Raw genomic sequence first — 25,699 nt, 5'->3', positions numbered from 1 at the left:
AACTATAAAACTCTTGGCACAATCAACCAGCCTACCTAAACCCCTCCTCTACCCTCCTCTCTTCCCTAGGCTCCCCCTTGGTGGTGTCCCTAATCGGGGCCCTGCTGCGGGAGTTCCCGGACCGCTGGGCCTACTACCTGCACACGCTCCAGCAGAAGAAGTTCAAGCGTATCCGTAAGTCGTCTTCGTATGACTACGATGCCCTTGACCAGGCCATGGCTGCCAGCATCCAGGTCCTCTCTGAGGAACACAGGGAGCGGTACATTGACCTCACCGTGCTGGAGAAGGACGTCAAAGTACCTGCCAAGGTCAGACTGGCCGGGGGGGGATTATGGTTAGGCTTGGTTAGGTCAGGTTAGGCTAAACTAAGCTAGTCTACAGTAGGTTAGGGTAAGGCTATCCCGCACCTTCAGCCAGAAAGTATTCACAACCCATGGAGACAATGTGAGCTGTCCTTATGGAAAGAAGGAGGGAATAAGATAATAAAAGATAAGGAAGCAGGTCATTGTCTCTTAATCGAAGCCTGTTCTTCCATCAAAGGAGGCTGCGAAGGGGAGGACGGCTCATAATAATGTCTTGAATAGCGTTCCAGCCATTACTATGAGCCAGTCCTCCCTAATTAAGGTGCCACCAACCTCCTGTGTCCTCCATGTTCCTCTGCCTGCAGGTTCTGTCGGTTCTGTGGGATCTAGAACCGGAGGAGGTGGAGGACATTCTCCAGGACTTTGTGAACAAGTCCCTACTGTTCCGTGACTGTCACCACCGGCCCTACCTCTACTACCTCCACGACCTCCAGCTGGACTTCCTGGCTGAGATGAACCGCTCTGGCCTAGAGGTGGGTCTCATACACTCCAACCAGTGGAGGCTGCTGAGAGGAGGACAACTCATAATAATGTCCAGTATAGAGTGAATGGAATGGTATCAAACACTCCATTCCAGGCATATTATGAGCCGTCCTCCCCTCAGCAGCCTCCACTGACTCCAACATACACACCTCTATCTTCATTTACATAGGGTTGTTATGTATGCTGGTGGCCATTTTGAAATGTATCTAAAGTTTGATGTTTGATAACTGTGTTGAAATTAATTCATATTTTCTGAAATCCAATATAAGGAAAAGGAAAAAATTCTAGAGAATCAATGTACATAGAACTTGGAAAACTAGACCATCGCTTACAGAATGAATCAGTTAGACTCATGTCTTCTATGCCCTGCATTATTTGGACATCAATCTACTATAATTAAGCAATAAGGTCCGAGGGGTTTGTGATATATGGCCAATATACCACGGCTAAGGGCTGTGTCCAGGCACTCCGTGTTGCGTCGTGCTTAAGAACCACCCTTCTCCGTGGTATATTGGCCATATATCACAAACCCCTTATTGTGATTATAAACTGGTTACCAATGTAATTAAAGCAGTTAAAATAAATGTTTTGTCATATCTGTGCTATATGGTCTGTTATACCACGGCTGTCAGCCAATCAGCATTCAGGGCGTTAAAACTACCCAGTTTATATTATGGTGTGTGTGTGTGTTCCAGAGCCTTCACACCAAGGTGGTGCGTCAGTACCAGCAGCGCTACAGCCATGGTCCCCCCACCTCAGGAGATGAAGAGTGCCTCTACTGGTTCAGATTCCTCACCTACCACATGGCCAAGGCCAACCTCACACAGGTACACACGCGCGCACACACACAACCCACACATCTAAATCAACATTTTTGGGTCGCGTACACAGTTTAGCAGATGTTATAGCGGGTGCAGGGAAATGCTTGTGTTACTAGCTCCTAACAGGTACACAAATAATCAAACTAAATCCAATTAACAACCCAAATAACACTTTCAGAGCTTGTGTTTAAGCTTGTTTGCGCTTGTTTGAGGATGTGTGAGAGAGAGCTGGTGTGTGAGAGAGAGCTGGTGTGAGTGTGTTTTGTGTGAGCTGGTGTGTGTGTGTGTGTGTTTTGTGAGCGAGTCTCTTTGCGTCTTGCTACAGGAGATGGTGTGATGGCTGTTCAACAGTCTGATGGAGATAAAAGCACCACTCCGTATGATGGAGGCCTTCGCCAGACAAGCACAAGTCGCTAACGTCTTTTTCTATCTCTCTATTTCTATCTATCTATCTCCATCTCTTTCTATCTCTCTATTTCTATCCATCTCCATCTCTTTCTCTCTCCCTGTATATTTCTCTCTCTTTAGGAGTTGTGCTCTCTGATGTTCTCTCTGGACTGGGTCAGAACTAAAGCTCAGATTATGGGACCGGCTCATCTCATCAATGACTATGTGGAGTACGGCGCCATACTGGACAAAGAGGTCAGGATTTGATCAACACCAAGTTCACTGAGGAAATTAGTGTACCCTGTTTTATCCTCATTTGATATGGTTTTCAGATCTTGTGTTTGGTATCAATTCCTCGATGGTGGCCTAGTGGTTAAGAGCATAGGGCCAGTAACCAAAAAGTCGCTGGTTTGAATTCCTGGGCCGACTAGGTGAAAAATGTGTTATTGTGCCCTTGAGCAAGGCACTTAACCCTAATTGCTCCTGTAAGTCTCTCTGCATAAGAGCGTCTGCTAAATGACTACAATGTAGAAATGTCAATGCAAGAAACAGTTACTCGTTTCATGCCTGTGAATACAATTGTTGTGTTCCGATCTCTCCTTTCTCTCACTGTGTGTACCTGTTCAATTCCCCTCATGGTTTTGAAACACCCCGTTTGTCACATCCTCGCTGTGAGTCTCTCTTTATGGTCCCCCCAGAACAGCGAGTTGCGGGGCCACTTCCAGGAGTTCCTGTCTCTGAACGGCCACCAGTTGGAGCAGCGTCCGTTCCCTGACGTAGTGCAGCTGGCCCTGTCCCAGCCAGACTCCTCTGAGGTGTACCTCCAGGCCCTGCTGCAGGCGCAGGAGAGGGCCACCAGAGGGGGACTCTACCTTGACTGGGTGTCAGTAGTAGGCCCATACACACTACTCACGTGCTTATAAGCGTACTCACTACTTAATCGGGGTGTACAGTGTTGACCCCTAGTCAACCATACCCTAAACATAGAGTTGGTTTTGTGTTGCAATTACCACAAAGCCTGTTTGAGCGTAGTGTCAGTGGCACTGCCCATGCTAAAACAGAAGCCATCGTAAATGCACAGACGTACCCTCTATCCAACTCTATGACCATATCTACGTTTTAGTCTCATTGCCTGATGTTCAACTTCTTCTAACATCCCCTCATGCTCACGTTCTCAAAGTCATTTTTGTTTGTGGTTTGTTCCAGGAACAAAAGTAGTCTGAAGAGCCTGTCTCGTCTGGTGGTCCAGGCCCACCAGGGATCCATCTACTCTGCCTGCTTCTCCCACGACGGCACCAAGATCGCCTCCTGTGGCTCCAGCAAGACACTGCGAGTAAGACGCACACATTCTTTTGAAATAAATCTTCACCCACTATCTCCCACACTTCCCTGTTTGTGTGAGTGGGTGTCCTCTATAAACTCTGCCCCGTGTGTGTCTCCAGGTGTTTAAGAGCACGTCTGGGGAGAAGCTGCTGGAGATCCAGGCCCACGACGATGAGGTGCTCTGCTGCGCCTTCTCCCCGGATGACCGTCTCCTAGCAACCTGCTCCAGTGATAGGAAGGTCAAGGTATGGTGTGGAAGCCTCCCCTCTGCCATTCAAACTTTGGACAGACTTCAGACAGACTTGCCTGACAACCCGACTTCGACAGACAGAAGTGGTTTGTCTGTCTCTAATCTGTGTTGTGTAAAAGGTTTGGAAAGCAAATAAAGGAGTTGTATATCTGTGTAACTACAGTATCTGTGTTGGGTGCCAGGTTTGGAATGTGGAGTGTGGGACTCTGATGAGGATGTTTGAGGACGAACACGAGGAGCAGGTCAACCACTGTCAGTTCACCAACACACACCGACGCCTCCTACTGGCCACCTGTTCCAACGACAAGTTCATGAACACTAAGGTGTGTGTGTGTGTTCCTGTTTCTGTTCTGTGTGTGATTTATTTTTTATTTGATTTTTAACCATGAAGTACGCCACATTTTTTGCACTCTGGCTCTATAAGATAGATATATATCCCCCACACTATATATGTGTGTGTGTGTATATATATATATATATATATATATATATATATATATATATATATATATATATATATATATATATATACACACACATGTATCCTACTCTCTCTCTCTAGCTGTGGAACATCAATAAACCCTCCTCCCAGAACACCATGTTTGGTCATTTGGAGCCTGTCAATCACTGCTGTTTCTCCCCTGATGACGCCTACCTCTCCACCTCTTCCAGCGACGGAACCCTGAAGGTGGGCGGGGCATAGTCACCACCTATGTGTTTATATTAGCAAATATAGATAAAGGTTTTTCATTTAGGTATAGACTACTATTATGTATTTAACAACATTAATTGTGTGTGTTTGTGTTTCAGCTGTGGGAGGTGTCCTCGGCTAATGAGTGGAAGTCCATAGACGTGGCGGACACGTTCCCGGAGCAGAGAGAGCAGACGGAGGTCATGGTGAAGTGCAGCACCTGGTCAGCAGACGGCAGGACCATCATCTGTGCTGCCAGGAACGCAGTCTTTGTGAGTGTTGAAGAGCCAGCCCTCCCCTGCTGAGTGAGTAAGCCTCTGCTCGGCTCCGTCAGGCTGGCATGGGGCCGTGGCGTGGGCACAGGGACTGAGGGGTGGTCCCCTGGCGGAGCTCCATGACTCGCAACATGCTAAGCAAATCAGGTCCGAGTCATCAGAGGAGAAGCTGGCAGAATGTTGAATGGACTTCGGTAACTGGGGGACATGAGCTAATTCTCATGCTATGGCTAATACTACACTGAAAAAAATAGAAACGGAACATGCAACAATTTCAAAGATTTTACTGAGTTACAGTTCATAAAAGGAAATCGGTCAATTGAAATAAATGTATTCTTTCCTAATCTATGGATTTCACATGACTGGGAATATGCAGATATGTTGGTCACAGATACCGTAAAAAAACAGTAGGGGCGTGGATCAGAAAACCAGTCAGTATTTGGTGTGACCACCATTTGCTTCATGCAGCGTGACACATCTCCTTCACATAGAATTGATCAGGCTGTTGATATTGGCCTGGGGAATGTTGTGGCTGTGGACGACTAGCATGCAGATGAGCTTCCCTGAGACGGTTTCTGACAGTTTGTGCAGAAATTCTTCGGTTGTGCAAACCCACAGTTTCATCAGCTGTCCGGGTGGCTGGTGTTAGACGAAGAAGCTGGATGTGAAGGTCCTGGGCTGGCGTGTTTACACATGGTCTGTGGTTGTGAGGCCGGTTGGACGTACTGCCAAATTCTTTTGGAGGTGGCTTATGGTAGAGAAATTAACATTAAATTCTCTGGCAACAGCTCTTGTGGACATTCCTGCAGTCAGCATGGCAATTGCACACTCCCTCAACTTGAGACATCTGTGGCATTAACTACATGACATCAATTGTGTACAAACATTTCACCCCCCTTGCCCTCAGAACAGCCTAATTTCATCGACTCTACAAAGCGTTCCACAGGGATGCTGGCCCATGCTGACTCTAATGCTTCCCACAGTTGTGTCAAGTTGGCTGGATGTCCTTTGGGTGGTGGACCATTCTTGATAAAACTGTCATAAACCCAGCAGCGTTGTAGTTTTTGACACAAACCAGTGTGCCTGGCACCTACTACCATACCCCGATCAAAGGCATTTAATCTTTTTTTGCCCATTCACCCTCTGAATGGCACACAATATATGTCTCAATTGTCTCAAGGCTTAAATTTTTTTACTTGAACCTGTCTCCTCCCCTTCATTTACACTGATTGAAGTGGATTTAACAAGTGACATCAATACGTTTTTTTTTTTACCAGGATTCACCTGGTCGGTCTGTCATGGAAAGAGCAGGTGTTCATAATGTTTTATATGCTGTGTTGACGCAGTGCATCGACAATCTGTCAAATTCTGTCTATATTTGTGTTTAGCGGTATATTCTTGTCTAGTAAACTGCTCCTAGAGCAATCTGTCTGTGAAGCAATGAGAATGCCCTGGACAACTTGTCATTCATGTTTTGGTATTTGGGCTTGTCTGCCCATCAGAGGGAAGAAGCGTGTGTTCTGACTGAGAATGAAGCCGTCCCACTCCTGGGAAATGGAAAGGTCTCTGTGTCCATGTCTGTTCTCTCCACTCCAGGAATCAGAGTGGCGTTGAATGTCAGAGTTGTCAGTTTGTAGGCTAGTATTGATAGAAGAATAGATAGCTTGATGGACTTAAACAATTATGGCACGTAGAAACAGCAGTTGGAACTCCTTTTGTTTTCCACCTGAATCTCTGTTTTCTCTCCGTCTCTTTCCCTTTCTTTTCTTCGGTCTGCCTTTCCCTTCACAATCCCACACTTTGCCAAGTTGGAAGATATGGAAATCATCATCCATGGTTGAGATGCAGGTTGACAATTATTGTCATGAGTCTTGCCCTGGAGGCAGAACTGAGCCGTTTCCGCTAGATGGGACAGCTGCAAAGTCATAAAAATGAATGAAAACAAAACCTGCAGTTGAGACTTCACTTAGGAGTTTATCAGGCTATTACCATGTTGCTTCCATCTAATCCCATCCTGTCATGTCCTTTACAGTTCACATTACATTTGAGTCATTTAGCAAAGACTCCAGATCAATTTACAATTAGATCTCTACATGGTCTGACCTAACAACCCATGAGCCCTCCAAGGGGCCATCAAGAAGTGTCTAGAAAGTTATCACTAGTTTATGCATGGAAGCCATTTTGTGCCCCACATATTGGCAGTTGCACAAGAGAGCGATCCCCAGCTTTAACAATGGTGTAGTGACAGATCCCTCCTGCTGTTCCCAGGTGTTTGATGTAGAGACGGTGGCCATGTTGTTGGAGATCCGGACCAGTCGTCTGAGCACGGTGCAGTACTGTCACGCCTGTCCCAGCAGCAACCTGTTGGCCATCGCACTGTCACACTATGCTGTGGAGGTACACACACAGCCTGTTGACTATTACACTGTGCCATGTGGGTACACACATGGTGGCTATAGCCCTATCAAACTACTACACCATCATACGGCAGGATATGACCTCATAGGTCTCTTCCCTCCAGCTGTGGGACATAGAGACCAGTAAGAAGATGGCTGACTGTAGTGGTCATCTGAGCTGGGTCCATGGAGTCCAGTTCTCCCCTGACGGATCTCTACTGCTCTCCTGTTCTGACGACCAGACCGTCAGGGTAAGTGTGTGTGTGTGTATGTGTGCGTCTGCCGTCTGTCTGTCAATAATTTGTCCAATCTGTCTTCATCAGTTAACCCTTCTCGTGACATATTGTACATAACCATTTAACATTTTTAATGGCATAAAAAATGTAATGCCGTGATGTGTGTGTGTGTCAGGTGTGGGAGACTAAAAAAGTCCACACCTCATCAGCTGTCTGTCTGAAGAGGGATTCTGACGTGCTCTTTAACAACGGTGACATTACCGTGGTCGCCGCCGACAACCGCAACAGACTGCAGGTGAGAGGGCTGGGCTGGACACACACACACACACACACACACACACACAATGACGTCTTACAGATGTGACAGGTGTTAACCCTGTGTGTGCGTGTGTCAGGTGAGGAATGGGAGGACCGGAGCGGTGATGTTCCAGTCAGAGAACCAGGAGTCTCGTATCCGCTGCACTGCGATCTGCTCACAGACCTCAGCCGTGGGGCTGGGACGAGAGGATGGGACGATACAGGTAAACACACACATAGGTACACACTTTTACCCTCACACACATACCAGAAAGCAAAAATCTTCAAGGACACAAAAGTAGGAAAATGCTTACGTATAATTTATGCTTAACTTGACAAAAGTGCAGGGGCTATGAGGGAAAAGTGCCAGAAATGTAAAAGGATTTTTGGCTGGAGAAGATGGTGTCACTGCCAAACTTGATAAAGACCAACTGAGCTGTAGGAAAGGCAGGAAGAGACATTCTTTCAGGTGAAGCTGGACACAATGTTACACCAAAACTAAGTTTGACAGTTTTACCACTGGTGCTGTCCTAGTAGCATTGTGACTACTGTGGTCTGTGTGTGTAAAAATCATGTTCACCTTGCTGGAGGAGGTGTTTCTCACGTCCACTAATGGCTGGTGACATTGTGCTGGATACCTCTGTCTAGCCTGTCAACCCTGTCTCAATCCTACTGTACTGTACACTCTGCCTGCCTGCCTGCCTATCCTGCCTCAGTCGTACCGTACCCAGCTCTCTCTTTCTCTCTCGGTCTGGCCTGTCAACCCTGTCTCAGTCCTACTGTACTGTACCCTGTACTGTACACCCTGCCTGCCTGCCTGCCTGCCTGCCTATCCTGCCTCAGTCGTACCGTACCCAGCTCTCTCTTTCTCTCTCGGTCTGGCCTGTCAACCCTGTCTCAGTCCTACTGTACTGTACCCTGTACTGTACACTCTGCCTGCCTGCCTGCCTGCCTGCCTATCCTGCCTCAGTCGTACCGTACCCAGCTCTCTCTTTCTCTCTCGGTCTAGCCTGTCAACCCTGTCTCAGTCCTACTGTACTGTACCCTGTACTGTACACTCTGCCTGCCTGCCTGCCTGCCTGCCTGCCTGCCTGCCTGCCTGCCTATCCTGCCTCAGTCGTACCGTACCCAGCTCTCTCTTTCTCTCTCGGTCTGGCCTGTCAACCCTGTCTCAGTCGTATCGTACCCAGCTCTCTCTCTGTCTGGCCTGTCTCAGTCGTACCGTACCCAGCTCTCTCTCTGTCTGGCCTGTCTCAGTCGTACCGTACCCAGCTCTCTCTCTGTCTGGCCTGTCTCAGTCGTACCGTACCCAGCTCTCTCTCTGTCTGGCCTGTCAACCATGTCTCAGTCGTACCGTACCCAGCTCTCACTCTGTCTGGCCTGTCAACCCTGTCTCAGTCCTACTGTACTGTACCCAGCTTTCTCTCTTTCTGTCTGGTCTGTCAACCCTGTCTCAGTCCTACTGTACTGTACCCAGCTTTCTCTCTCTCTCTTTCTGTCTGGTCTGTCAACCCTGTCTCAGTCCTACTGTACTGTACCCAGCTTTCTCTCTCTCTCTTTCTGTCTGGTCTGTCAACCCTGTCTCAGTCCTACTGTACTGTACCCAGCTTTCTCTCTCTCTCTTTCTGTCTGGTCTGTCAACCCTGTCTCAGTCCTACTGTACTGTACCCAGCTTTCTCTCTCTCTCTTTCTGTCTGGTCTGTCAACCCTGTCTCAGTCCTACTGTACTGTACAATACCCAGCTCTCTCTCTCTCAATTCAAATTCAAGGGGCTTTATTGACATAGGAAACATGTGTTAACATTGCCAAAGCAAGTGAGGTAGATAATATACAAAAGTGAAATAAACAATAAAAATTAACAGTAAACATTACACATAGAGACGTTTCAAAACAATAAAGACATTACAAATGCCATATTATATATACACTGCTCAAAAAAATGAAGGGAACACTAAAATTAAACATCCTAGATCTGAATGAATGAAATATTCTTACTAAATACTTTTTTCTTTACATAGTTGAATGTGCTGACAACAAAATCACACAAATGATCAATGGAAATCAAATGCATCAACCCATGGAGGTCTGAATTTGGAGTCACACTCAAAATTAAAGTGGAAAACCACACTACAGGCTGATCCAACTTTGATGTAATGTCCTTAAAACAAGTCAAAATGAGGCTCAGTAGTGTGTGTGGCCTCCACGTGCCTGTATGACCTCCCTACAACACCTGGGCATGCTCCTGATGAGGTGGTGGATGGTCTTTTTTTAAATGTACCCTTTAGGCAAGTCAGTTAAGAACAAATTCTTATTTTCAATGACGGCCTAGGAACAGTGGGTTAACTGCCTGTTCAGGGGCAGAACGACAGATTTGTACCTTGTCAGCTCGGGTTTTGAACTTGCAACCTTCTGGTTACTAGTCCCACACTCTAACCACTAGGCTACCCTGCCGCCCTGTCTCCTGAGGGATCTCATCCCAGACCTGGACTAAAGCATCCGCCAACTCCTGGACAGTCTGTGGTGCAACGTGGTGGATGGAACGAGACATGATGTGCTCAATTGGATTCAGGTCTGGGGAACCGGCGGGCCATCAATGCCTTCCTCTTGCAGGAACTGCTGACACACTCCAGCCACATGAGGTCTAGCATTGTCTTGCATTAGAAGGAACCCAGGGCCAACCGCACCAGCATATGGTCTCACAAGGGGTCTGAGGATCTCATCTCGGTACCTAATGGCAGTCAGGCTACCTCTGGCGAGCACATGGAGGGCTGTGCGGCCCCTCAAAGAAATGCCACCCCACACCATGACTGACCCACCGCCAAACCGGTCATGCTGGAGGATGATGCAGGCAGCAGAACGTTCTCCACGGCGGCGTCTCCAGACTCTGTCACGTCTGTCACATGTGCTCAGTGTGAACCTGCTTTCATCTGTGAAGAGCGCCAGTGGCGAATTTGTCAATCTTGGTGTTCTCTGGCAAATGCCAAACATCCTGCACGGTGTTGGGCTGTATGCACAACCCCCACCTGTGGACGTCGGGCCCTCATACCACCCTCATGGAGTCTGTTTCTGACCGTTTGAGCAGACACATGCACATTTGTGGCCTGCAGGAGGTCATTTTGCAGGGCTCTGGCAGTGCTCCTCCTACTCCTCCTTGCACAAAGGCGGAGGTAGCGGTCCTGCTGCTGGGTTGTTGCCCTCCTACGGCCTCCTCCACGTCTTCTGATGTACTGGCCTGTCTCCTGGTAGCGCCTCCATGCTCTGGACACTACGCTGACAGACACAGCAAACCTTCTTGCCACAGCTCGCATTGATGTGCCATCCTGGATGAGCTGCACTACCTGAGCCACTTGTGTGGGTTGTAGACTCCGTCTCATGCTACCACTAGAGTGAAAGCACCGCCAGCATTCAAAAGTGACCAAAACATCAGCCAGGAAGCATAGGAACTGAGAAGTGGTCTGTGGTCACCACCTGTAGAACCACTCCTTTATTGGGGGTGTCTTGCTAATAGCCTATAATTTCCACCTGTTGTCTATTCCATTTGCACAACAGCATGTGAAATTTATTGTCAATCAGTGTTGCTTCCTAAGTGGACAGTTTGATTTCACAGAAGTGTGGTTGACTTGGAGTTACATTGTGTTGTTTAAGTGTTCCCTTTATTTTTTGAGCAGTGTGTGTATATATATATATATATATGTGTATATATGTGTGTGTGTTTTAACAATGTACAAATGTTTGAAGTACACAAGATAAAATAAATAAGCATAAATATGGGTTGTATTTACAATGGTGTTTGTTCTTCACTGGTTGCCCTTTTCTCGTGGCAACAGGTCACAAATCTTGCTGCTGTGATGGCACACTGTGGAATTTTACCCAGTAGATATGGGAGTCTATCAAAATTGGATTTGTTTTCGAATTCTATGTGGGTCTGTGTAATCTGAGGGAAATATGTCTCTCTAATATGGTCATACATTGGGCAGGAGGTTGGGAATTGCAGCTCAGTTTCCACCTCATTTTGTGGGCAGTGAGCACATAGCCTGTCTTCTCTTGAGAGCTAGGTCTGCCTACGGCGGCCGTTCTCAATAGCAAGGCTATGCTCACCGAGTCTGTACATAGTCAAAGCTTTCCTTAAGTTTGGGTCAGTCACAGTGGTCAGATATTCTGCCGCTGTGTACTCTCTGTTTAGGGCCAAATAGCATTCTAGTTTTCTGTTTTTTTGTTAATTCTTTCCAATGTGTCAAATGTCTCTCTCGCTCTCTCTCGCTCTCTCTCTCTCTCTCTCCTCTCTTTTTCCTAGTTCTGACCTTTTCTTCCTCTCTCATTTATTCCCACTCTCTGCTCTACTTGCGCCATCACTCCCTGTCTCTATGATAAATGGTTGTTTACTGTGAGCCCTGAAAAATCTGGTCCCTTTTGGAAGTGTGTGTGGAGACTCAGGGATGCCCCTGGAAGTGGTAGTAAGTAGTGTCACACATGAGACTCAGGGACACACAGGAGACTCAGGGATGTCCCTGGAAGTGGTAGTAAGTAGTGTCACACAGGAGACTCAGGGATGTCCCTGGAAGTGGTAGTAAGTAGTGTCACACAGGAGACTCAGGGACACACAGGAGACTCAGGGATGTCCCTGGAAGTGGTAGTAAGTAGTGTCACACAGGAGACTCAGGGATGTCCCTGGAAGTGGTAGTAAGTAGTGTCACACAGGACACTCAGGGATGTCCCTGGAAGTGGTAGTAAGTAGTGTCACACAGGACACTCAGGGATGTCCCTGGAAGTGGTAGTAAGTAGTGTCACACAGGAGACTCAGGGATGTCCCTGGAAGTGGTAGTAAGTAGTGTCACATAGGAGACTCAGGGATGTCCCTGGAAGTGGTAGTAAGTAGTGTCACACAGGACACTCAGGGATGTCCCTGGAAGTGGTAGTAAGTAGTGTCACACAGGAGACTCAGGGATCCCTGGAAGTGGTAGTAAGTAGTGTCACACAGGAGATTCAGGGATGTCCCTGGAAGTGGTAGTAAGTAGTGTCACCCAGGAGACTCAGGGATGTCCCTGGAAGTGGTAGTAAGTAGTGTCACACAGGAGACTCAGGGACACACAGGAGACTCAGGGATGTCCCTGGAAGTGGTAGTAAGTAGTGTCACACAGGAGACTCAGGGATGTCCCTGGAAGTGGTAGTAAGTAGTGTCACACAGGAGACTCAGGGATGTCCCTGGAAGTGGTAGTAAGTAGTGTCACACAGGAGACTCAGGGATGTCCCTGGAAGTGGTAGTAAGTAGTGTCACACAGGAGACTCAGGGACACACAGGAGACTCAGGGATGTCCCTGGAAGTGGTAGTAAGTAGTGTCACACAGGAGACTCAGGGATCCCTGGAAGTGGTAGTAAGTAGTGTCACACAGGAGATTCAGGGATGTCCCTGGAAGTGGTAGTAAGTAGTGTCACCCAGGAGACTCAGGGATGTCCCTGGAAGTGGTAGCAAGTAGTGTCACATAGGAGACTCAGGGACACACAGGAGACTCAGGGATGTCCCTGGAAGTGGTAGTAAGTAGTGTCACACAGGAGACTCAGGGATGTCCCTGGAAGTGGTAGTAAGTAGTGTCACACAGGAGACTCAGGGATCCCTGGAAGTGGTAGTAAGTAGTGTCACACAGGAGATTCAGGGATGTCCCTGGAAGTGGTAGTAAGTAGTGTCACATAGGAGACTCAGGGACACACAGGAGACTCAGGGATGTCCCTGGAAGTGGTAGTAAGTAGTGTCACACAGGAGACTCAGGGATGTCCCTGGAAGTGGTAGTAAGTAGTGTCACAGAGGACACTCAGGGATGTCCCTGGAAGTGGTAGTAAGTAGTGTCACAGAGGACACTCAGGGATGTCCCTGGAAGTGGTAGTAAGTAGTGTCACACAGGAGACTCAGGGATGTCCCTGGAAGTGGTAGTAAGTAGTGTCACACAGGAGACTCAGGGATGTCCCTGGAAGTGGTAGTAAGATGTCCCTGGAAGTGGTAGTAAGTAGTGTCACACAGGAGACTCAGGGACACACAGGAGACTCAGGGATGTCCCTGGAAGTGGTAGTAAGTAGTGTCACACAGGAGACTCAGGGATGTCCCTGGAAGTGGTAGTAAGTAGTGTCACACAGGAGACTCAGGGACACACAGGAGACTCAGGGATGTCCCTGGAAGTGGGGTAAGTAGTGTCCAGGGATGTCCCTGGAAGTGGTAGGAGACTCAGGGATGTCCCTGGAAGTGGTAGTAAGTAGTGTCACACAGGAGACTCAGGGATGTCCCTGGAAGTGGTAGTAAGTAGTGTCACACAGGAGACTCAGGGATGTCCCTGGAAGTGGTAGTAAGTAGTGTCACACAGGAGACTCAGGGATGTCCCTGGAAGTGGTAGTAAGTAGTGTCACACAGGAGACTCAGGGATGTCCCTGGAAGTGGTAGTAAGTAGTGTCACACAGGAGACTCAGGGATGTCCCTGGAAGTGGTAGTAAGTAGTGTCACACAGGAGACTCAGGGATGTCCCTGGAAGTGGTAGTAAGTAGTGTCACACAGGAGACTCAGGGATGTCCCTGGAAGTGGTAGTAAGTAGTGTCACACAGGAGACTCAGGGACACACAGGAGACTCAGGGATGTCCCTGGAAGTGGTAGTAAGTAGTGTCACACAGGAGACTCAGGGATGTCCCTGGAAGTGGTAGTAAGTAGTGTCACACAGGAGACTCAGGGATGTCCCTTGAAGTGGTAGTAAGTAGTGTCACACAGGAGATTCAGGGATGTCCCTGGAAGTGGTAGTAAGTAGTGTCACCCAGGAGACTCAGGGATGTCCCTGGAAGTGGTAGTAAGTAGTGTCACACAGGAGACTCAGGGACACACAGGAGACTCAGGGATGTCCCTGGAAGTGGTAGTAGGAGTAGGGATGTCCCAGTGTCACAGGAGACTCAGGGATGTCCCTGGAAGTGGTAGTAAGTAGTGTCACACAGGAGACTCAGGGATGTCCCTGGAAGTGGTAGTAAGTAGTGTCACACAGGAGACTCAGGGATGTCCCTGGAAGTGGTAGTAAGTAGTGTCACACAGGAGACAGGGATGTCCCAGGGATGTCAGGAGACCTGGAAGTGGTAGTAAGTAGTGTCACACAGGAGACTCAGGGATGTCCCTGGAAGTGGTAGTAAGTAGTGTCACACAGGAGACTCAGGGATGTCCCTGAAGTGGTAGTAAGTAGTGTCACACAGGACACTCAGGGATGTCCCTGGAAGTGGTAGTAAGTAGTGTCACACAGGAGACTCAGGGATGTCCCTGGAAGTGGTAGTAAGTAGTGTCACACAGGGAGACAGGGATGTCCCTGGAAGTGGTAGGATGTCCCTGGAAGTGGTAGTAAGTAGTGTCACAGGAGACTCAGGGATGTCCCTGGAAGTGGTAGTAAGTAGTGTCACACAGGAGATTCAGGGATGTCCCTGGAAGTGGTAGTAAGTAGTGTCACACAGGAGACTCAGGGATGTCCCTGGAAGTGGTAGTAAGTAGTGTCACACAGGAGACTCAGGGATGTCCCTGGAAGTGGTAGTAAGTAGTGTCACACAGGAGACTCAGGGATGTCCCTGGAAGTGGTAGTAAGTAGTGTCACACAGAGACTCAGGGAGACACACAGGAGACTCAGGGATGTCCCTGGAAGTGGTAGTAAGTAGTGTCACACAGGAGACTCAGGGATGTCCCTCAGGGGAAGTGGTAGTAAGTAGTGTCACACAGGAGACTCAGGGATGTCCCTGGAAGTGGTAGTAAGTAGTGTCACACAGGAGACTCAGGGATGTCCCTGGAAGTGGTAGTAAGTAGTGTCACACAGGAGACTCAGGGATGTCCCTGGAAGTGGTAGTAGTAGTCACACAGGAGTCACACACAGGAGACTCAGGGATGTCCCTGGAAGTGGTAGTAAGTAGAGTCACACAGGAGACTCAGGGATGTCCCTGGAAGTGGTAGTAAGTAGTGTCACACAGGAGACTCAGGGATGTCCCTGGAAGTGGTAGGAGTGTCACACAGGAGACTCAGGGATGTCCCTGGAAGTGGTAGTAAGTAGTGTCACACAGGAGACTCAGGGATGTCCCTGGAAGTGGTAGTAAGTAGTGTCACACAGGAGACTCAGGGATGTCCCTGGAAGTGGTAGTAAGTAGTGTCACACAGGAGACTCAGGGATGTCCCTGGAAGTGGTAGTAAGTAGTGTCACACAGGAGACTCAGGGATGTCCCTGGAAGTGGTAGTAAGTAGTGTCACACAGGAGACTCAGGGATGTCCCTGGAAGTGGTAGTAAGTAGTGTCACACAGGAGACTCAGGGATGTCCCTGGAAGTGGTAGTAAGTAGTGTCACACAGGAGACTCAGGGATGTCCCTGGAAGTGGTAGTAAGTAGTGTCACACAGGAGACTCAGGGATGTCCCTGGAAGTGGTAGTAAGTAGTGTCACACAGAGAGATGTCCAGTGGGACACACAGGAGACTCAGGGATGTCCCTGGAAGTGGTAGTAAGTAGTGTCACACAGGAGACTCAGGGATGTCCCTGGAAGTGGTAGTAAGTAGTGTCACACAGGAGACTCCCAGGGATGTCCCTCCCTGGAAGTGGTAGTAAGTAGTGTCACACAGGAGACTCAGGGATGTCCCTGGAAGTGGTAGTAAGTAGTGTCACACAGGAGACTCAGGGATGTCCCTTGAAGTGGTAGTAAGTAGTGTCACACAGGAGATTCAGGGATGTCCCTGGAAGTGGTAGTAAGTAGTGTCACCCAGGAGACTCAGGGACACACAGGAGACTCAGGGATGTCCCTGGAAGTGGTAGTAAGTAGTGTCACACAGGAGACTCAGGGATGTCCCTGGAAGTGGTAGTAAGTAGTGTCACACAGGAGACTCAGGGATGTCCCTGGAAGTGGTAGTAAGTAGTGTCACACAGGAGACTCAGGGATGTCCCTGGAAGTGGTAGTAGGAGTCCCTGGAAGTGGTAGTAAGTAAGTGTCACACAGGAGACTCAGGGATGTCCCTGGAAGTGGTAGTAAGTAGTGTCACACAGGAGACTCAGGGATGTCCCTGGAAGTGGAGTCACACAGGAGACTCAGGGATGTCCCTGGAAGTGGTAGTAAGTAGTGTCACACAGGAGACTCAGGGATGTCCCTGGAAGTGGTAGTAAGTAGTGTCACACAGGAGACTCAGGGATGTCCCTGGAAGTGGTAGTAAGTGTCACAGTGTCACACAGGAGACTCAGGGATGTCCCTGGAAGTGGTAGTAAGTAGTGTCACACAGGAGACTCAGGGATGTCCCTGGAAGTGGTAGTAAGTAGTGTCACACAGGAGACTCAGGGATGTCCCTGGAAGTGGTAGTAAGTAGTGTCACACAGGAGACTCAGGGATGTCCCTGGAAGTGGTAGTAAGTAGTGTCACACAGGAGACTCAGGGATGTCCCTGGAAGTGGTAGTAAGTAGTGTCACACAGGAGACTCAGGGATGTCCCTGGAAGTGGTAGTAAGTAGTGTCACATAGGAGACTCAGGGATGTCCCTGGAAGTGGGAGACTCAGGGATGTCCCTGGAAGTGGTAGTAAGTAGTGTCACACAGGAGATTCAGGGATGTCCCTGGAAGTGGTAGTAAGTAGTGTCACACAGGAGACTCAGGGATGTCCCTGGAAGTGGTAGTAAGTAGTGTCACACAGGAGACTCAGGGATGTCCCTGGAAGTGGTAGTAAGTAGTGTCACACAGGAGACTCAGGGATGTCCCTGGAAGTGGTAGTAAGTAGTGTCACACAGGAGACTCAGGGATGTCCCTGGAAGTGAGGTAAGTAGTGTCACACAGGAGACTCAGGGATGTCCCTGGAAGTGGTAGTAAGTAGTGTCACACAGGAGACTCAGGGATGTCCCTGGAAGTGGTAGTAAGTAGTGTCACACAGGAGACTCAGGGATGTCCCTGGAAGTGGTAGTAAGTAGTGTCACACAGGAGACTCAGGGATGTCCCTGGAAGTGGTAGTAAGTAGTGTCACACAGGAGACTCAGGGATGTCCCTGGAAGTGGTAGTAAGTAGTGTCACACAGGAGACTCAGGGATGTCCCTGGAAGTGGTAGTCACACAGGAGACTCAGGGATGTCACAGGAGACTCAGTAGGGACACACAGGAGACTCAGGGATGTCCCTGGGATGTCCCTGGAAGTGGTAGTAAGTCAGTGTCACACAGGAGACTCAGGGATGTCCCTGGAAGTGGTAGTAAGTAGTGTCACACAGGAGACTCAGGGATGTCCCTGGAAGTGGTAGTAAGTAGTGTCACACAGGAGACTCAGGGATGTCCCTGGAAGTGGTAGTAAGTAGTGTCACACAGGAGACTCAGGGATGTCCCTGGAAGTGGTAGTAAGTAGTGTCACACAGGAGACTCAGGGATGTCCCTGGAAGTGGTAGTAAGTAGTGTCACACAGGAGACTCAGGGATGTCCCTGGAAGTGGTAGTAAGTAGTGTCACACAGGAGACTCAGGGATGTCCCTGGAAGTGGTAGTAAGTAGTGTCACACAGGAGACTCAGGGATGTCCCTGGAAGTGGTAGTAAGTAGTGTCACAGAGGACACTCAGGGATGTCCCTGGAAGTGGTAGTAAGTAGTGTCACACAGGAGACTCAGGGATGTCCCTGGAAGTGGTAGTAAGTAGTGTCACACAGGAGACTCAGGGATGTCCCTGGAAGTGGTAGTAAGTAGTGTCACACAGGAGACTCAGGGATGTCCCTGGAAGTGGTAGTAAGTAGTGTCACAGGAGAGGAGACTCAGGGATGTCCCTGGAAGTGGTAGTAAGTAGTGTCACACAGGAGACTCAGGGATGTCCCTGGAAGTGGTAGTAAGTAGTGTCACACAGGAGACTCAGGGATGTCCCTGGAAGTGGTAGTAAGTAGTGTCACACAGGAGACTCAGGGATGTCCCTGGAAGTGGTAGTATGTCCCTAGTGTCACACAGGAGACTCAGGGATGTCCCTGGAAGTGGTAGTAAGTAGTGTCACACAGGAGACTCAGGGATGTCCCTGGAAGTGGTAGTAAGTAGTGTCACACAGGAGACTCAGGGATGTCCCTGGAAGTGGTAGTAAGAGTGTCACACAGGAGACTCAGGGATGTCCCTGGAAGTGGTAGTAAGTAGTGTCACACAGGAGACTCAGGGATGTCCCTGGAAGTGGTAGTAAGTAGTGTCACACAGGAGACTCAGGGATGTCCCTGGAAGTGGTAGTAAGTAGTGTCACACAGGAGACTCAGGGATGTCCCTGGAAGTGGTAGTAAGGAGTGTCACACAGGAGACTCAGGGATGTCCCTGGAAGTGGTAGTAAGTAGTGTCACACAGGAGACTCAGGGATGTCCCTGGAAGTGGTAGTAAGTAGTGTCACACAGGAGACTCAGGGATGTCCCTGGAAGTGGTAGTAAGTAGTGTCACACAGGAGACTCAGGGATGTCCCTGGAAGTGGTAGTAAGTAGTGTCACACAGGAGACTCAGGGATGTCCCTGGAAGTGGTAGTAAGTAGTGTCACATAGGAGACTCACACAGGGATGTCCCTGGAAGTGGTAGTAAGTAGTGTCACACAGGAGACTCAGGGATGTCCCTGGAAGTGGTAGTAAGTAGTGTCACACAGGAGACTCAGGGATGTCCCTGGAAGAAGTGGTAGTAAGTAGTGTCACACAGGAGACTCAGGGATGTCCCTGGAAGTGGACACAGGAGACTCAGGGAGTCCCTGGAAGTGGTAGTGGGGCAGTGTCACACAGGAGACTCAGGGATGTCCCTGGAAGTGGTAGTAAGTAGTGTCACACAGGAGACTCAGGGATGTCCCTGGAAGTGGTAGTAAGTAGTGTCACACAGGAGAGGACACTCAGGGATGTCCCTGGAAGTGGTAGTAAGTAGTGTCACACAGGAGACTCAGGGATGTCCCTGGAAGTAGGTAGTAAGTAGTGTCACACAGGAGACTCAGGGATGTCCCTGGAAGTGGTAGTAAGTAGTGTCACACAGGAGACTCAGGGATGTCCCTGGAAGTGGTAGTAAGTAGTGTCACACAGGAGACTCAGGGATGTCCCTGGAAGTGGTAGTAAGTAGTGTCACACAGGAGACTCAGGGATGTCCCTGGAAGTGGTAGTAAGTAGTGTCACACAGGAGACTCAGGGACACACAGGAGACTCAGGGATGTCCCTGGAAGTGGTAGTAAGTAGTGTCACACAGGAGACTCAGGGACACACAGGAGACTCAGGGATGTCCCTGGAAGTGGTAGTAAGTAGTGTCACAGAGGACACTCAGGGATGTCCCTGGAAGTGGTAGTAAGTAGTGTCACACAGGAGACTCAGGGATGTCCCTGGAAGTGGTAGTAAGTAGTGTCAGACTCAGGATGTCCCTGGACACAGTAAGTAGTGACAGGGACTCAGGGATGTCCCTGGAAGTGGTAGTAAGTAGTGTCACACAGGAGACTCAGGGATGTCCCTGGAAGTGGTAGTAAGTAGTGTCACACAGGAGACTCAGGGATGTCCCTGGAAGTGGTAGTAAGTAGTGTCACACAGGAGACTCAGGGATCCCCTGGTAAGTAGGTAGTAAGACTCAGGGATGTCCCTGGAAGTGGTAGGACACACAGGAGACTCAGGGATGTCCCTGGAAGTGGTAGTAAGTAGTGTCACACAGGAGACTCAGGGATGTCCCTGGAAGTGGTAGTAAGTAGTGTCACACAGGAGACTCAGGGATGTCCCTGGAAGTGGTAGTAAGTAGTGTCACACAGGAGACTCAGGGATGTCCCTGGAAGTGGTAGTAAGTAGTGTCACAGGAGACTCAGGGATGTCCCTGGAAGTGGTAGTAAGTAGTGTCACACAGGAGACTCAGGGATGTCCCTGGAAGTGGTAGTAAGTAGTGTCACACAGGAGACTCAGGGATGTCCCTGGAAGTGGTAGTAAGTAGTGTCACACAGGAGACTCAGGGATGTCCCTGGAAGTGGTAGTAAGTAGTGTCACACAGGAGACTCAGGGATGTCCCTGGAAGTGGTAGTAAGTAGTGTCACACAGGAGACTCAGGGATGTCCCTGGAAGTGGTAGTAAGTAGTGTCACATAGGAGACTCAGGGACACACAGGAGACTCAGGGATGTCCCTGGAAGTGGTAGTAAGTAGTGTCACACAGGAGACTCAGGGATGTCCCTGGAAGTGGTAGTAAGTAGTGTCACACAGGAGACTCAGGGATGTCCCTGGAAGTGGTAGTAAGTAGTGTCACACAGGAGATTCAGGGATGTCCCTGGAAGTGGTAGTAAGTAGTGTCACCCAGGAGACTCAGGGATGTCCCTGGAAGTGGTAGTAAGTAGTGTCACACAGGAGACTCAGGGATGTCCCTGGAAGTGGTAGTAAGTAGTGTCACACAGGAGACTCAGGGATGTCCCTGGAAGTGGTAGTAAGTAGTGTCACACAGAGACTCAGGGACACAGGAGACTCAGGGATGTCCCTGGAAGTGGTAGTAAGTAGTGTCACACAGGAGACTCAGGGATGTCCCTGGAAGTGGTAGTAAGTAGTGTCACACAGGAGACTCAGGGATGTCCCTGGAAGTGGGTAGTGTCACACAGGAGACTCAGGGATGTCCCTGGAAGTGGTAGTAAGTAGTGTCACACAGGAGACTCAGGGATGTCCCTGGAAGTGGTAGTAAGTAGTGTCACACAGGAGACTCAGGGATGTCCCTGGAAGTGGTAGTAAGTAGTGTCACACAGGAGACTCAGGGATGTCCCTGGAAGTGGTAGTAAGTAGTGTCACACAGGAGACTCAGGGATGTCCCTGGAAGTGGTAGTAAGTAGTGTCACAGGAGACTCAGGGATGTCCCTGGAAGTGGTAGTAAGTAGTGTCACACAGGAGACTCAGGGATGTCCCTGGAAGTGGTAGTAAGTAGTGTCACACAGGAGACTCAGGGATGTCCCTGGAAGTGGTAGTAAGTAGTGTCACACAGGAGACTCAGGGATGTCCCTGGAAGTGGTAGTAAGTAGTGTCACACAGGAGACTCAGGGATGTCCCTGGAAGTGGTAGTAAGTAGTGTCACACAGGAGACTCAGGGATGTCCCTGGAAGTGGTAGTAAGTAGTGTCACACAGGAGACTCAGGGATGTCCCTGGAAGTGGTAGTAAGTAGTGTCACACAGGAGACTCAGGGATGTCCCTGGAAGTGGTAGTAAGTAGTGTCACACAGGAGACAGGGATGTCCCTGGAAGTGGTAGGAGTGTCCCTCAGGGAAGTGGTAGTAAGTAGTGTCACACAGGAGACTCAGGGATGTCCCTGGAAGTGGTAGTAAGTAGTGTCACACAGGAGACTCAGGGATGTCCCTCAGGAGACTCAGGGATGTCCCTGGAAGTGGTAGTAAGTAGTGTCACACAGGAGACTCAGGGATGTCCCTGGAAGTGGTAGTAAGTAGTGTCACACAGGACACTCAGGGATGTCCCTGGAAGTGGTAGTAAGTAGTGTCACACAGGAGACTCAGGGATGTCCCTGGAAGTGGTAGTAAGTAGTGTCACACAGGAGACTCAGGGATGTCCCTGGAAGTGGTAGTAAGTAGTGTCAGGAGACACAGGAGACAGGGATGTCCCAGGGATGTCCCTGGAAGTGGTAGTAAGTAGTGTCACACAGGAGACAGGGATGTCAGGGATGTCCCTGGAAGTGGTAGTAAGTAGTGTCACACAGGAGACTCAGGGATGTCCCTGGAAGTGGTAGTAAGTAGTGTCACACAGGAGACTCAGGGATGTCCCTGGAAGTGGTAGTAAGTAGTGTCACACAGGAGACTCAGGGATGTCCCTGGAAGTGGTAGTAAGTAGTGTCACACAGGCAGGTGTGTAGAACTCTGTACTCCAGTTGGGGCCACGCCTCAGGAACCTCTTTAATTAATGAAGGGGGCCTGGACTCTAACCAACACGGGGTTAATAGATTATAGTAACTCGGGCCTCTTCTCTCACTCACACACACACACTTGGGTGTCTGTCTACTCTTCTGAGTCAAGACAGTCAAGAGGGGGGATGAGGAGATGAGGAAGAGGACAGAGGGATGATAATGGTTGAAATGAGTGGAGCTGAAAGACTGCAGGGTGACATGTGAAAAGTGGGCATACCATGGAAATGTTGGTTTCACTGTGAGGATACTTGTGTTGGTCTTTACACCTGTTCCATTACATCTAATTCCTCTCATTTCCACCAGAGGGAGCTGCTGCTTTGTGTCCTTCCAGGTCCGCTGCTGCAGTAGTCTGCCCCCCTCTCTCGCTCGCACTCTCCCTCTAGCTCTCGCTCGCACTCTCCCTCTAACTCTTGCTCTCTCTCTCTCGCTCGCACTCTCTCCCTCTAGCTCTTGTGCTCTCACTTTCTCTCTCTCTCTCCCCCTCTAGCTCTTGTGCTCTCTCGCACTCTCTTTCCCTCTAGCTCTCTCTCTCTCGCGCTCTCTCTCTCTCTCTGTGTCTCTCTGCCTGCTCTCTCGCACTCTCCACATCAGAGCCACTGTGCTATTAGAGCAGAGAGGTACAAATTGACCAGAACTCTAATGAACTCACAAAGCAATGCCCTCGTTGTCATTGACTCAGTTTGACACATGCCTCGCATTCTAGTCTTCTTTCTGGGCCGTAATTGCCACTTTGATTGGCTCGGTTCTCTCCTCTGAAATGACATGCAGTTTTTCTATTAAGAAGGAAAAGAAGAGAGGGACAGGAGTGTTGAAGAGAGTGTGTTCTACCCCAGGCAGGAGGGAAGACAGTTAGGCAGGTACTGAGGACCATTGGATGGAGGACTCTACAGCGGCTGACCCCTCACAGGGGCTTGTTGCTGGCGCTAGGGCTAGAAACAGGCAGTGCGCAGGTATGGTAGTGTGATATGGCATGTGTGTGCGTCAGTGGAGGCTGCTGAGGGAAGTATGGCTCATAATAATGGCTGGAATGGAGTCAATGGAATTGTATCGAACACGTGGTTTCTATGTGATTGATACCAGTCCAGCCATTCGACCTGGATTCAAATAATATCATAAATACTTTGCTTTAGTCTGCCTAGATGGTCAGGGTGTGGAACTGTTGGGACTATTCCATTTGTCCATTTGCACCAGGCTCAATCAAGTCCTGATCTTTTTAAGGTGTGTGTGTGTGTGGGGGGGGGGGGGGGGGGATTGTGATCAGTATTAGGGCGAGGGATGGCTCCAGTTCTGTGGAGTAATCTATTGTTCAAATGGAGTTTAAGGTGCATATCTTTCTGTATGCAGTATTACACAAGGGAGGCTGCACATGTGGATGAAAACAGATCAGGGATCAGTACATGTTAACCTGCTCATCGTAAGTTCGTAAGCTTCGATGACCACTGCTCTCAGATCTGTGCTGCTTTTGTTGATCTGTTTATTCCTAAGCGTCATAAGCCAAACTAGTATTCCTAACGCTAACATGTTTTACTCAACCTTTCCCCCATATCGCCCTGAGCACCCTCCCTGCTGCCTCATTCCCAAACCTTGAGGTGAGCTGGCAACCTTTTGAAACCCGTTTCCCAGTAGCATCGCAGAGCGTCCTCTGGTTGGCATGCCCTGCGGCTAGCCTTCTCACGCGTTTGTTTGAAGTAGGGTTTTATTTGAGAGGTTTAAATATTTTAGCACAATCAAAATCTACGATTCACCTTGTGCTCAGTGTGGAGTCTCTCTCTCTCTCTCTCTCTCTCTCTCTCTCTCTCTCTCTCTCTCTCTCTCTCTCTGTGTGTGTGTAGTCATTTTTCGTCTAAAGTTATGAGCTTCTGTTTCTTTGGCTTTTGGTTTACACTACAGATATCATACTAGGAGGGTTAATTTATTATTTTTCGATAATATTAATAGACTTCAAGTATGTTTAATAACTTAAGTTTGCAATCATTTCCAATAGTTCAATGTCAACAGAATTCAGCCTTAAAATTCTAGTCCAACTACTCAGTCAAGTTATCAAAGATGGCGCAGGAAGTTTCTAAGACAGTTAGGACTTCTAGGACCTCAATAATGTACTAATTTACATTTACATTTAAGTCATTTAGCAGACGCTCTTATCCAGAGCGACTTACAAATTGGTGCGTTCACCTTAAGACATCCAGTGGAACAGCCACTTTACAATAGTGCATCTAAATCTTTTAAGGGGGGGGTGAGAAGGATTACTTTATCCTATCCTAGGTATTCCTGAAAGAGGTGGGGTTTCAGGTGTCTCCGGAAGGTGGTGATTGACTCCGCTGTCCTGGCGTCGTGAGGGAGTTTGTTCCACCATTGGGGGGCCAGAGCAGCGAACAGTTTTGACTGGGCTGCGCGGGAACTGTACTTCCTCAGTGGTAGGGAGGCGAGCAGGCCAGAGGTGGATGAACGCAGTGCCCTTGTTTGGGTGTAGGGCCTGATCAGAGCCTGGAGGTACTGAGGTGCCGTTCCCCTCACAGCTCCGTAGGCAAGCACCATGGTCTTGTAGTGGATGCGAGCTTCAACTGGAAGCCAGTGGAGAGAGCGGAGGAGCGGGGTGACGGAGAGAACTTGGGAAGGTTGAACACCAGACGGGCTGCGGCGTTCTGGATGAGTTGTAGGGGTTTAATGGCACAGGCAGGGAGCCCAGCCAACAGCGAGTTGCAGTAATCCAGACGGGAGATGACAAGTGCCTGGATTAGGACCTGCGTCGCTTCCTGTGTGAGGCAGGGTCGTACTCTGCGGATGTTGTAGAGCATGAACCTACAGGAACGGGCCACCGCCTTGATGTTAGTTGAGAACGACAGGGTGTTGTCCAGGATCACGCCAAGGTTCTTAGCGCTCTGGGAGGAGGACACAATGGAGTTGTCAACCGTGATGGCGAGATCATGGAACGGGCAGTCCTTCCCCGGGAGGAAGAGCAGCTCCGTCTTGCCGAGGTTCAGCTTGAGGTGGTGATGCGTCATCCACACTGATATGTCTGCCAGACATGCAGAGATGCGATTCGCCACCTGGTCATCAGAAGGGGAAAGGAGAAGATTAATTGTGTGTCGTCTGCATAGCAATGATAGGAGAGACCATGTGAGGTTATGACAGAGCCAAGTGACTTGGTGTATAGCGAGAATAGGAGAGGGCCTAGAACAGAGCCCTGGGGGACGCCAGTGGTGAGAGCGCGTGGTGAGGAGACGGATTCTCGCCACGCCACCTGGTAGGAGCGACCTGTCAGGTAGGACGCAATCCAAGCGTGGGCCGCGCCGGAGATGCCCAACTCGGAGAGGGTGGAGAGGAGGATCTGATGGTTCA

General features: G+C 49.3%; 1 protein-coding gene across 1 annotated transcript in view; it reads left to right on the top strand.

The window, feature by feature from the left end:
- Positions 1 to 25,699, top strand: part of LOC115107136 (apoptotic protease-activating factor 1) — a 102,669-nt gene that overhangs the window by 10,785 nt on the left and 66,185 nt on the right. The window contains exons 8-22 of the mRNA XM_065008372.1: positions 70 to 308; positions 668 to 835; positions 1,541 to 1,672; positions 2,195 to 2,308; positions 2,752 to 2,936; positions 3,260 to 3,386; positions 3,496 to 3,621; positions 3,809 to 3,949; positions 4,189 to 4,314; positions 4,437 to 4,589; positions 6,861 to 6,989; positions 7,114 to 7,239; positions 7,400 to 7,519; positions 7,620 to 7,745; positions 23,194 to 23,310. Coding sequence (XP_064864444.1) covers positions 70 to 308; positions 668 to 835; positions 1,541 to 1,672; positions 2,195 to 2,308; positions 2,752 to 2,936; positions 3,260 to 3,386; positions 3,496 to 3,621; positions 3,809 to 3,949; positions 4,189 to 4,314; positions 4,437 to 4,589; positions 6,861 to 6,989; positions 7,114 to 7,239; positions 7,400 to 7,519; positions 7,620 to 7,745; positions 23,194 to 23,310 — 2,129 coding nt within the window. The remainder of the gene's footprint in view (positions 1 to 69; positions 309 to 667; positions 836 to 1,540; positions 1,673 to 2,194; positions 2,309 to 2,751; positions 2,937 to 3,259; positions 3,387 to 3,495; positions 3,622 to 3,808; positions 3,950 to 4,188; positions 4,315 to 4,436; positions 4,590 to 6,860; positions 6,990 to 7,113; positions 7,240 to 7,399; positions 7,520 to 7,619; positions 7,746 to 23,193; positions 23,311 to 25,699) is intronic.

Source organism: Oncorhynchus nerka, linkage group LG23 (assembly GCF_034236695.1).
Source record: "Oncorhynchus nerka isolate Pitt River linkage group LG23, Oner_Uvic_2.0, whole genome shotgun sequence".
NCBI classification, from domain to species: Eukaryota; Metazoa; Chordata; class Actinopteri; order Salmoniformes; family Salmonidae; genus Oncorhynchus; species Oncorhynchus nerka.
The sequence above is the reverse complement of the archived record's forward strand: the minus strand, read 5'-3'. Positions and strand labels throughout refer to the sequence as shown.